This window comes from Aulonocara stuartgranti (assembly GCF_965226115.1).
Source record: "Aulonocara stuartgranti genome assembly, chromosome: 19".
Lineage (NCBI taxonomy): Eukaryota > Metazoa > Chordata > Actinopteri > Cichliformes > Cichlidae > Aulonocara > Aulonocara stuartgranti.
Genome location: NC_138955.1, coordinates 19,506,834 through 19,518,885, shown reverse-complemented (window position 1 = coordinate 19,518,885; position 12,052 = coordinate 19,506,834). Strand labels below are relative to the sequence as shown.

Genomic DNA, 12,052 nt, shown 5'->3' with positions numbered 1-12,052 from the left:
TAGTCCAACCACAGAACCTCTAATCCTTTTCTGGACAGGCCGCCTGCTTTACATTGTTCTGCATGGGAATCTGTTTACTGGAACTACAGCTCTCATTCTGAAGTTAATACAGTATATGCTGCAGTGTGTGGACCTCTAGGACTCAACCCTGCACTAATAAAAACACACTCAAAATGCAAAATTATAATCTTTAATGAAAAATAATCACAACAAAACTGCATCTCAGTACAGTGAAATATAAACACCCTGATATCACTGACTGCTCTTTGTTCTCTACTGCATGTACACAGGAAATACAGAAAGTAAAATGCAGCAACTTTCCAACCTTTTGATAAATAATGAAAAATACAGTTCACCAAGAGTCTGACACACTGAGTGTCTGAGTCAGAGGGAAAGACTGCACACAGTTTGAACCAAACATCTTGAGGCTGGGCAAGAGCAGAAGGAAAATCTTACACACAAACCACATGTGTTTGTAAAACCTTACTCGCCAAACCAGCGAGTGACTCATGTATTTGATCTCAAGGCTCAGTTGGACACCGCTTTGCACAAATTGTTTTTTATTCTCTGCAAGGGCTAAAGAAATGTAAACTGTAAAATAAGTCCCTACAGCAGAGAGGAGTGCAGAATTTAAACTTTTAAAACCATATAGAATAAACTACACTGCAGTTCAGTCTCTGAGAAGAAGAAAAATCTTCTGTCAAGTCTTTTAAGGAAGTTGCTGTAGAATGGCGAGAGACAGCTTTGCTTTCCCATGTCTTTTTCATAAAGTCTGTGTAATGTTCTCAGTATCTCAAGATACGACGACATAGTACGACTTCTTTTCAGTGGTGCCTTGTTCCGCTGACTTTAGAGCGTTTGCCTCCATCAGTTTGCTTCCACTGGACATTGAGTGGGTGATGACCTGACGAGAGTGATGGGCTGAGCTGAGAAACTCATGGCAGCGTTTTCCGACTAGGTAGAGGATTTCAAAAAAGGAGAGGAGGATGCAGGCCAAGCTGGTGACCACCATGAAGATGGTGAAGATTCTTTTCTCAGTAGGCCGAGAGATGAAGCAATCCACCGTGTTGGGGCAGGGAACCTGTGCACACTTAATGAGACTGGGGAAGCTGTAGCCCTCGTACATGTGGTAAACGAGGAAGACGAAGGTGGCGTCCACGCCTATTTTGAAGACCAAAGTCAGGATATAGGTCCACCACAGGCCTCCACGCTTCTTGCCCGTGTTTGGGTAGAGACGCTTGCAGTTCTCGCCATACTTTAGCTGATTTTTCCGTTCTCGGTCCTCCCTGTAGGCGACGTGCATCACCACCAGGAATGAGGGGCAGGTGACGAAGATAAGCTGGAGGGCCCACAGGCGCACATGGGAGACGGGGAAGAAGTGGTCAAAGCAGACATTATGGCAGCCGGGCTGATTTGTGTTGCATGTGAAGTCTTTCTGTTCATCTCCCCACACCTTTTCTGCTGCCACCACAAACACCATAATTCTGAAGAGAAAAACAACCGAGAGCCAAACTCTGCCGAAGGCTGTGGAGTATTTGTTCACTCCGCTGAGGAGGCCCTGGAGAACTACCCAATTCATGATGACTTTTGTTCACAGTCTGTCTTCTCTTGCTGCTGATGGAAGAGAGAGGCAGCCGTTGGTGGAACAGACCAACGTGAGGGATGAACTAGCCTGAAACAAGAAGAAAACGCAGTCGAATCACAAATGCATAAAAAGGGAGAAGAAACAAAGTGTGGAGGAGCTGGGTCATAAGCGTACACGTTTGCGTGTTTACACGGATTTGGGGCGACAGTGAAATACACAAATCCGTGTAACGCGAGCAGAAAAGAGACTAAAAACGTATACAGTGTGTTTTCAGTTGCAAAATGTCTGACTTTGGCAATCATCTGCGTGCGGAGTCTCAATCCGTCAAGTCAAACCAGCCTTTCCACTTCACACAGTTTTAACAGTTAACGCGTAATAGCGCAAACCAAAGTAGACAACAAGCACTAAAAATCCACTGAAACAAACTCGCTTTAATATCTGAGCAACTCCTTTACACATGTCTGTGAATACTCACAGTTTAAACCCAGATGTCGCGGTTCAAAGTCGGAGCGCAGGAGCGGAGTTTGGACGAACCTCTCCGATGACACTCTCGGAACATTTCCCGACAGGATGGGAGTGGAAGGGGCGGAGTCGCTCGTCTGCCTCGAGCTCAGTGTGTTCAGGTGAAATAACTGCTCCACCTAGAACGTGTTCAGTCATGGGGAGTTATTTTGGCTGCTTTGAAATATGCAACAATAATTCCGATGCAACTTTTTTTCCTCCTCGCTGTTATTTTTTAGAAGACTAATTAAAAATCAATGATGTGGTGGATCCTGTTCAGCTGGGAAACAACAAGCTTAAGCAGAGACAGGCAACAGGCACAAGTTAAGGTAAACTGAAAGAATGCATATGTCTATTTACACTGTCTGCTGCACGTTTGTGCTAATTTGCAGTTTTTTTTATCTGCATATTCGCTAAATAACGTTTCCCGAAAAAAAGTCATTTCAACATTAAAATTTTCTGTAACGCCAAACGTCTACTTTCATTCTTGTTCTAAATGTCTTTACATTAGAGTTAGATTTATTTAAGTATATTATGCCTAATTTGCATATTACTCTTTGCTTTATATTTTGCAGTTCACATTAGATATTCCTGGATTGGAACCGGCCCCTCTCTACTTTTGTGAGGGGCAGCCAAACGGAGGAAGCGAGCTTTAAAGGGAGGATGGTCTTTAAGTGAGTTGCACTAAAACCCAGGTTAAGATTAATTGGGATTATTTGAATCATGCAAGAATAAAATTACGAAGCATATTAGGTCCCTGTAACCTTGCAAAACCATACAACAGTAAATATGTGCAAAAAATGGCCTTCACTGTGGAGCTTTGAATAGGTAAGCAGATAAGACAATCAAAGAAACATGTTTCATTATAAAATGAGTTTATTGAAATATTTACATGGCAGAAGATCTGGTTTCAAAGTACAAAACAGCAAAAGGTCATCTTGCTCTCAGACATGTGCCGCTTACACACACACACACGCACACACACACACACAGTGCTTTTTATTCACACATACTCTCCACAGTCCGAGATGATCACTTTCTGCTTCGGCTTTCCGTCTTTGGTTCCCTGAGCCTGCAGAGAGAAAACAACAACAAGTTATCTGACATGACACGATCGTTCACTGTCAGTCCTTTAAATGGTAAATGTATTTGTATAGCGCTTTACTAGTCCCTAAGGACCCCAAAGTGCTTCACACATTCAGTCATCCAGCCATTCACGCACTGGTGATGGCAGCTACATTGTAGCCACAGCCACCCTGGGGCGCACTGACAGAGGCGAGACTGCCGGACACTGGTGCCACCGGGCCCTCTGACCACCACCAGTAAGCAACGGGTGAAGTGTCTTGCCCAAGGACACAACGACCGAGAGTGTCCAAGCCGGGACTTGAACCGGCAACCTTCCGATTACAAGGCGAACTCCCAACTCTTGAGCCACGATTTAAAAGTGACATCTACAGGGCCACAGTAGTCCAAGCTGTCTCTGCAGATCATTCCAGAAACAGGGAGCCACGCGTTTGAAAGCGTTGTTGTCCGATTCTGTTCTGAATGTTGTGAGAGCTTTTATACTAGTATACTGAACATTCCACCCCCATATTCAACATCCTTTGCTCTCCACCATCTCTCTTCTGCACATGTCCAAAACATCTCAGCATCGCTTCCTTAACTTTGTCTCCAAGCTGCACAACCTGGGCTGTTCCTGAGAATTTTCTAAACAGAAGGTCCACCACTGAAACGCTCCAGATGCAAAATGAAGGCGTGAAAAGGCGAAACAAAACTGTGCTGGAGAGGTCTGTGCACCCATCCGGTGCATTCCCAGGTTTATGGAGCACAAATACTGGTGTATATTGAAAAAGAACAGTTTTTTCTTAACAAAAACCTTTACAAAGTGAAACAGCCAACACCATTATAAAGAAAACTCCTACTGCAGCTTTGACCCTTACCTCCATTGCCCTAAGTACATCCATCCCCTCCACCAGCTCTCCAAACACCACATGTTTGCCATCCAACCAGTCCGTTTTGTCAGTGGTGAGGAAGAACTGAGAGCCGTTTGTGTTTGACCCAGAGTTCGCCATGGAGAGTTGCCCTGTGTGCATAGGAGACAACAGTTAGTCAGTCAGCCCTGCCTGAGTCTAGTTCTGCTCGAGGTTGCTTCCTATTAAAAAGTAGTTATTCCTTTCCACTTTCATCAGGTGCTGCACATAGGGGATCATCAGATTTTGGGGGTTTAGATCAAATACCGTAGACCATAAACGATCTGCTTTAGTGAATTGGCAGCATTTCAATAAAACTAGCTTCAACTCTTTCCATCCATTCGCTTCCGCTTGTCCTTTTTCAGGGTCACGGGAGCCTATCCCAGTCTGTCGCAGGGCTAACACACAGGGACAGACAACCATTCGCACTCACATTCACACCTTTGGGCAATTTAAATTAATCAATTAACCTATCCCCAATAAGTGCATGTCTTTGGTGGGAGGAAGCCTGAGTACCCAGAGAGAACCCACGCAAACACGGGGAGAACATACAAACTCCACACAGAAAGTCCCCGGCCTGATGGTGGAATTGAACTCAGGACCTTCTTGCTGTGCGGCAACAGTGCTAACCACCATGCCACCCACCACATTCAACTGAATGTGGAAAATATGTTGTTACAATATGTCTGCACAAAGTCTGTGATAACATTACCAGTATTGCAATGATAAAACGTGTGTATTAGCTATACAGGCCTATTGTTCTTCTTTATCAGGTCCAGTCTGCTCGCATAAGCACCAAACGCTGAATAGCCTCGATCCACTCAATCAACAAAAGTAAAAGAATTCAAACATGCTTTTACTGAGGTCAAAAATCTGAGGGTAAATACATGCCACGAGTAAATAAAATAGCTTTTCTTATTCACTGTGGATTTTGCAATGTTCGTTCTGCACGTTCATATAACAATGATGAAGAAATTATGATTTATCAGTCATCTCTATGTCATGAGTCTAAAATCATGCCTTCTGTGCAGAACCTGCCTACATATAGCAGTGCTGATAACCCAAACAAAAACCTAGAGCACCATGATAGCTGGGTAACGTTCTTTGTGTTATGACAGGGAATGTGCACATTAACACGCTAATAAAAATATAAGACTCTTGAAGTTACATTTTTAGCCTCTCAGCAGGTAACAAAAAGTTATAGATTAGAAGTGGCACTACGAATATTACAGTAACACACCTGCCAGGTTTCAAGTGATCACAGATCGAGTTTGTCACTGAGATGAGTCTTCCATGTAGGATTTGTTACTGCAAACTGTGAGCTATTCCAGTATTTACTTTCCTTTAGTCAGTTTGTTGAGTGGGTTGTGCCTACATAGTTAATCATGTAGCCTGCAAACTACTTTAAAAAGAACTCAATTTCATCTATAACGCTAATTTTAAAAAAGCCTTTGCGTCAGTAAAGTTCAAAAAATCCACCAGTAAGGTTCATTCTTCGTTAAGGCATTACTGTAGTTTTCAGGCTAATAATCCTGAAGTGCCAGAATTACACTTAGTGCCATTTATGTTAAATAGTAATTGACAGTAGTGTTAGTTTAAATAAGTGTTAATTAAAAGTCAGATAAAAAGATTATTATAGCAGCTCTTAGTTACGATGGTATGAGAAAAGTGGTGAGAAAAGTAAGTTTGTCATGAAAAATCCCACTTGTTTGACTCGTGTGAATGCGATTGGAGGATGGACTGATCTGTTACACTCGCTAACCTGTGACTGAATTCTTGACACAAGTCTGTCAGCGAGTTATTTGTGTTTCCTCACTTGATTTACGAGTTTTCAGCTACATATGCAAAGAATTCCAAATGTCAGCAACAGCTCTTCAGTCATGCCACGTTGCTTTTCAACGCTTTAGCAATCACAGGTTTGAAACAAAAATGCTGGCGTGTCCAATCTGGTCGTAGGAACAGGAAGTACGAGCCAACACACCTTTGTCTTTTGTTGCGCTTCTGACGTAAATCACAAAAGAAATGATTCACACTGAAAGACCCATTTTTCCAGTGTTAACAAATCTGGAGACTCTCACCGGATGCTCCTAATTTTATTCTTGGTGATTTTAACAATTGTAATCTTAAGAAATCACTGAACAATTTCTTTCAATATGTCACTTGTCCTATAAGGAATAACAAAACGCTGGATTTGTGTTATGGACCAATTAAGGGGGCATATAAGTCTGTGGCCGGACCTGCGCTAGGTTCTTCGGATCACAATGTTATTCATCTCCTCCCTGCTTACAGATCTGTGATTAGGAGGGAGAAGGCCTGTGTGAAGCGGACTAATGTCTGAACAAAAGACAGTTGTGTTGCCCTTCAGGGGTGTTTTGATTGCACTGACTGGTCCTTGTTTCAAGAGAGCACTTCTGATTTGGATGAACTCACCGATGTGGTGTTTAGCTACATCTCTTTTTGCAAAGACTCTGTGGTTCCAGTCAGAGAATTTAAGACTTTCCCTAATAACAAACCGTGGCTCTCTAAAGATATTAAGGATCTGATTCTTAAAAGGAAAATTGCTTTCAACGAGGGAGACGTTCCCACTATGAGAATATTAAGGAAGGAGGTGAGGGCTGCAATAAAGATTGCCAAGATGAGGTATAGAAATAAGATTGAGGCAGAACTCAGCAGTAACAACCTCAAAAGAGCTTGGCTTGGTATGAAAACAATGGCAGGGCTACACACGAAAGGTAAAAGTAATATTACCTTAGAGGGGTTTACCTCTGACAAACATCTGGCAGACAGTCTTAACAGTTTTTACCTTCGTTTTGAGAACTTTGACTGTTCTAGGCAGACCAGCACACTGAGGGAAAAGACTATCACTCCCCCATCAATTTGTATTGATGAGAGGGGGGTAGATAATCTTTTTAGACACACTAAAAGCAAGAGTCCTGGACCTGACAGCATCTGTGGACAGGTACTGAGAACTTGTGCTGATCAGCTGAGTGGGATTTTTCACTATATCTTCTCACTTTCTTTAGAGCTACAGACGGTACCTAAGATTTGGAAACATGCTATGATTGTTCCTGTTGCTAAGGGCAGTTCTCCTAAGGCACTGAATGATTTTAGGCCTGTGGCTCTGACTTCTTTAGTGATGAAGACATTTGAGAAGATAATTAAGAAGGAGATTTTAATGCAGGTTGAACACCATCTTGACCCCTTCCAGTTCGCCTATAGAGCAGGAAGAGGTGTGGAGGATGCTGTTGTCACACTCCTGCATCTCTTGTATAAGCATCTTGAGGCCCCCCACACCCATGCAAGATTATTATTTGCTGACTTTTCATCAGCATTTAATACAATTCAACCCCTCTTACTTGCTGACAGGCTTTACAATCATTTCAAGCTTGACACTAGTCTGGTCGGCTGGGTGACAGACTTTCTGACTAATAGGTCACAATGCGTGAGGGTAAATCATGTCTTTTCTGATGTGCTCTCCTCCTCTACTGGATCACCCCAGGGTTGTTGCCTCTCTCCCCTTCTGTTCATTCTGTACACGAATGAGTGTCGCAGCAATTTCACGAACAGACATATCCTGAAGTTTGCTGACGACACAGTGATCGTCAGTCTTCTAGTGGGGGACGAGTCAGGCCATGGACAGGTTGTAGATGATTTTGTGAATTGGTGTGATGAGTCCTTCCTGTCACTTAATATGTCAAAAACTAAAGACATGATTATTGATTTTAGGAAGTCCTCTTATAGCTCATCACCCACTATCATTAAAACTGCCGTTATTGGGATCGTTGAGAGTTATAAATATCTAGGTGTGGTACTTGACCATAAACTGTGTTTTGAATCTCATGCTGATGCCACTACTAAAAAAGTTCAACAAAGACTGTTCTTTTTAAGGAAAATGAGATCTTTTAATGTCTCATCCGAGATGTTGTCTTTGTTTTATAGAAGTTTTATCAAATCTGTGATGTCTTTTTGTATCGCTGCCTGGTTTGGTAACCTGACGGTGAAGAATAAGAATCGGTTGGGACTTCTGGTAAAAACTGCTAGCAAATTTCAGGGCGCTGGCAAGATGGACTTTTGGCCATTTACAATAGAAATGTGCTTAGAAAGGCTCATTCTATTATTAATTGTTTGAACCAACCACTTCACAGTGAGTTTGAGTTGTTGCTTTCCGGCCGTCGTTTTAGAGTACCTCCGAGGAGGACTAAAGGACTCCAGGTCTCTTTTATCCCCACTGCATCTTCTCTCCTCAATGGCAAATAACTGTCCTTGGACTTTCTATCACTATTATTGTCATTATTATTTTATAGTATTGTTCTGTTTATTTATATCCTGCTGCTAAACTAATTTCCCCTTGTGGGACAATAAAGAAATTGAATTGAATTGAATCAGCTAAAAACCAGGAGCCTTGTTGACATGCTTCACTGCACCTTCTCAGAACAGTATAAACGACTGCTCACCTGGAGCTGTGTGTTTAAGGACAAAGTTTTCATCATCAAACTTCCGGCCATAGATGGACTTCCCGCCGGTGCCGTTGTGGTTGGTGAAGTCGCCTCCTTGGCACATAAACTGAGGGATGATGCGGTGGAAGCTGCTGCCCTTGTAGCCGAAGCCCTTTTCGTGAGTGCACAAGCAGCGGAAGTTCTCTAAAATTAAAGAGAAGAGTTGTTCTAACAGATAACACAGGTTTCTTTCTACACACATGGAGACCAGTTCAAAAAAAGAGGAAAAATTTGGGATTTGTAGCATATACACATACACACCTGCTGTCATGGGAACAATGTCAGCCCGGAGCAGGAAGCGCAGTCTCCCTGCTGGCTTGTTGCCGATCTTTATGTCCATGTAGACCTGAGGATTTACTCTGCCCTTTTTAGCCGGAGGCTCACCCTGCAAGAACAAATTACCGCCTCACATCTTAACAGATTTATAAAGGGAAGACCTCACAGAGACACAGATTAGAAGTGAAATCCTCTCACCTCCTGAGCTGTAGTTTGGGGTGTTTCTCCAGCTGCTGCCTCTGCCTCAGCTTCTTCAACGGTCTTCCCAGAAAACTTTTTCAACCAGTCATCATCCGACCACACTGCAGGAAAGGAAGACTTAAAGTTTGAACCGCTATTGTTTTTTTTAAAGAGACAAACAAAATGTATGAAATGTTTGTTATTCACCTGGTCGAGAAGAACCTTCTTTGATTCTCATGGGTTTGGCAATATTGACGCGGACAGTCCTTCCAAAAAGTTCAGACTCATTCTAGAGGGATAAAAAAAACATTTTAACAATAATCAAGCAGATTAAGGTTTTTAACAGAGTGACGTTATCTGTGAGTGTCTGCATAACAACCATACTAAGAGCTGCTCCAGATCTCAGACTACTAAGGAAACCTGCTTCAGTGCTTCCTTTAATACCTAATTTAGCAGATGATACACTAGACTGTCCTTTATGACACTTAATGAAAACAAATGATCAGGTGACTGCTGTGTTTTCAATCATGTGCCACGACTTTCTAATATTTAGGGTCGTGGTGGGGTTGGGGACTATCCCCGTTGTCATAGGGCGGGAGGCGGGGTACACCCCGGACAGGTAAAAGGGTTCTTTTGATGCTGTTTTTTGGCTATTCAATGGAAATAACGTCTCTGGTCTAGCAGTTATATGAGAAACTTACCATGTTATCAATAGCTGCTGCAGCATCCTGCAGAAGATGAGAAAGAAGCCGTAAATAGGTTATGAGGACAGAAATATGTTTCTCCTGAAGTCACCAATAACCATTCAAATGACTCACTTTGGTAAATTCCCAGCTCTTAAAACGGCAAGATGCAGATGAACGCTAATTAATGACTAATACCCAAGTTAATACTAACTGATGATGCCACGCCAGAGAACAAACAAAACTACTTCAACAAGGAAGTGGAAGATCATATTAAGATTTAATACATTGTCATTTTTAATTTAAATAAAAGTATACAGAGCAAGATCATCATGTGCATAAAATAATCTGTGATTGGGTCATTTTACCTCAGTTCATCAAATTAAAACAACAACAACAAAAAAAGATGGATATTTCAAAAACGAGAGAGAACATCAAACTTTTTTGATATAATATGAACACAAACTTCCTCTTCCTAAAAGCGATGACTTGGATTTGGTAGGTAGTGTCATACCTGTGGAATTACACACTCGAGATGAATGAAAAGGTGTTTTTGTAATATGTGTAAAACCATTCACCTAATGTGAACCCTGGCCTTAAAGATACTATGTGCCTTACTGGGGATTTATGCTTCAGTGAGAAATATTATAACTGCAAACCCCTTTGAAACCCTACATCCTAACCTACAGCATAACATGATGTCCAGCTCCCACAAAATCTAACTACATGTGGGGTCGATGCAGCCCACAGCTACTGTGAGTGGCCTGCCGCCGTCAAGCAAATTCCTGGAGGATGATGGCTGAAACTATCAGAGTGGATGTGAGAGAATGTACAAAGAAGTGGAAGAACTGGAGGGACAAGTATGTTTGACCCTTAAAAAAACTGATCATACAAGCACAAGGACCCAGGAGGAAAAAAAAGTAGCAGTGTTTTATTTGTTTCTATCATAACTCACAGCATATAAAGCACCAGGACATGACTGTTATCTAGCTTTGTAGATAACAGGTTTTTTAAATGACATCGGAGGAATATCCAAACAGCTGCCTATCTTCATCCCCATTAAGTATTTTTAGTAAGATTTTTAATGACAGCAGGGACCTGACATTTTGCATAATCATTATTAAAAAGAAATTTTTGCCTGGAATTTTTTTTCAGGAAAATCTGACCTGACATAGAATGACCCAACGATACTTGTTCCACTGCTGTATCATTTACATAATACCGTTAATAGGCTAATATTAGCACACTGTAGGCTGTATACGCCGGACTCACCTCTGCAAGCTCAAATTCGATGAATGCAAAACCTCTGTGCTTCTCTGAAAATGTAAAGCACAAGACAAAGCCAACACTTTCATCTTGTGCTGCTGCAGGGTTTATTGTTAATCGTGGTTAAAACGGTCCTGATCTTACCCGTTTCATAGTCCAGCGGGATCTGGATGTCGATGATGTCTCCAAAGGGAATAAAGGCAGCATGGAGCACCTTCTCATCCACCTCTTCTGCTAAACCACCTGACGTAAACACGCATTTTTAAGATCCGCATTCCAAAAAAGGGAAAAACACTTTCAACAAATACAGTGTAGAGAGCTGGGATAACGGACAGTATTTACATGCCGGGTTAAACGTGAGCTCATTTTTCGGGCTAAACTTCGCTTTCGCGCGTCTTTGTCGTGTTCCTGACATGCGCAGAATTACTGTTACGATACAGATTTATAATACAGTCGTAAACTCGTAAGCTACATACACTCAAACAGCGAAAATTTAACAAAAACGGCCATAACGTACCCACATACAACACCCGCTTGTTAGCCGCCATATTGGATTTAACCCTTCAACTTTGAACCCAGCAGCTTCCTATTGGTGGAGAGAACCAGAACTAAAACAGGCAGCCTCGGATTACTGAACTCTACCGCCCCCTGTCGGAGGAACCTCCCATTATTACAATAAACTCTGAATTTTACTTCAATTTGGATTTAAATATTTGTAGTTTTAAAGCCACGATGCAATCTGATCTTTGCTTTGATTTTTTTTAAATTAATCTATTTTTGTCCAAGACCGTCCCGCTTAGTTATCAAGCCTATGTAATCAAATTACAGGAAATAAGTAACTTTTATCAGCCTGGGTCACACTTGAAAAGTGCCATTAAATCATAGTTACATTGCCATGGATTACTTTTTTGTTTCTCTTTAAACTGCCACTTTAAATTGGTGTAGAGGGAAGATGTTAAACCATTTTATCACTGGGTTCCTCGAAACAAGTGAAGAAACCCTTACAGGCAAGCTTCCATGTTAGTAAGCCAAAAATAAAATCATTTGATGTGGGTACAGATTTGATTAAATAAAGGCACGAGCAACAACTTACAG

General features: G+C 41.8%; 2 protein-coding genes across 2 annotated transcripts; both read right to left on the bottom strand.

Moving 5' to 3' along the window:
* Window positions 1-174: 174 nt before the first annotated feature.
* On the bottom strand, window positions 175-2,194 carry gjb10 (gap junction protein beta 10). The gene is made up of 2 exons (XM_082515637.1): window positions 2,061-2,194; window positions 175-1,672 (listed from the first exon to the last, which is right to left on the bottom strand). The coding sequence occupies exon 2, from the start codon at window positions 1,577-1,579 to the stop codon at window positions 794-796; it is 786 nt and encodes a 261-aa protein (XP_082371763.1). The 5' UTR covers window positions 1,580-1,672; window positions 2,061-2,194; the 3' UTR covers window positions 175-793.
* A 750-nt stretch (window positions 2,195-2,944) lies between these two features.
* Window positions 2,945-11,550, bottom strand: ppie (peptidylprolyl isomerase E (cyclophilin E)). Its single transcript, XM_082515635.1, has 10 exons — window positions 11,475-11,550; window positions 11,102-11,200; window positions 10,964-11,007; window positions 9,710-9,736; window positions 9,216-9,297; window positions 9,027-9,130; window positions 8,814-8,937; window positions 8,511-8,696; window positions 4,027-4,169; window positions 2,945-3,158 (listed from the first exon to the last, which is right to left on the bottom strand). The coding sequence occupies exons 1-10, from the start codon at window positions 11,503-11,505 to the stop codon at window positions 3,090-3,092; spliced, it is 909 nt and encodes a 302-aa protein (XP_082371761.1). The 5' UTR covers window positions 11,506-11,550; the 3' UTR covers window positions 2,945-3,089.
* Window positions 11,551-12,052: the final 502 nt, after the last annotated feature.

Coding starts and splice junctions, on each gene's coding strand:
- gjb10 (XM_082515637.1), bottom strand. CDS start 1,579: ATGAATTGGGTAGTTCTCCAGGGCCTCCTCAGCGGAGTGAACAAATAC.
- ppie (XM_082515635.1), bottom strand. CDS start 11,505: ATGGCGGCTAACAAGCGGGTGTTGTATGTGG. Junction 11,008..11,101: donor CCCGCTGGACTATGAAACGG/GTAAGATCAGGA, acceptor TTACATTTTCAG/AGAAGCACAGAGGTTTTGCA. Junction 9,131..9,215: donor AGAAGGTTCTTCTCGACCAG/GTGAATAACAAA, acceptor CCTTTCCTGCAG/TGTGGTCGGATGATGACTGG.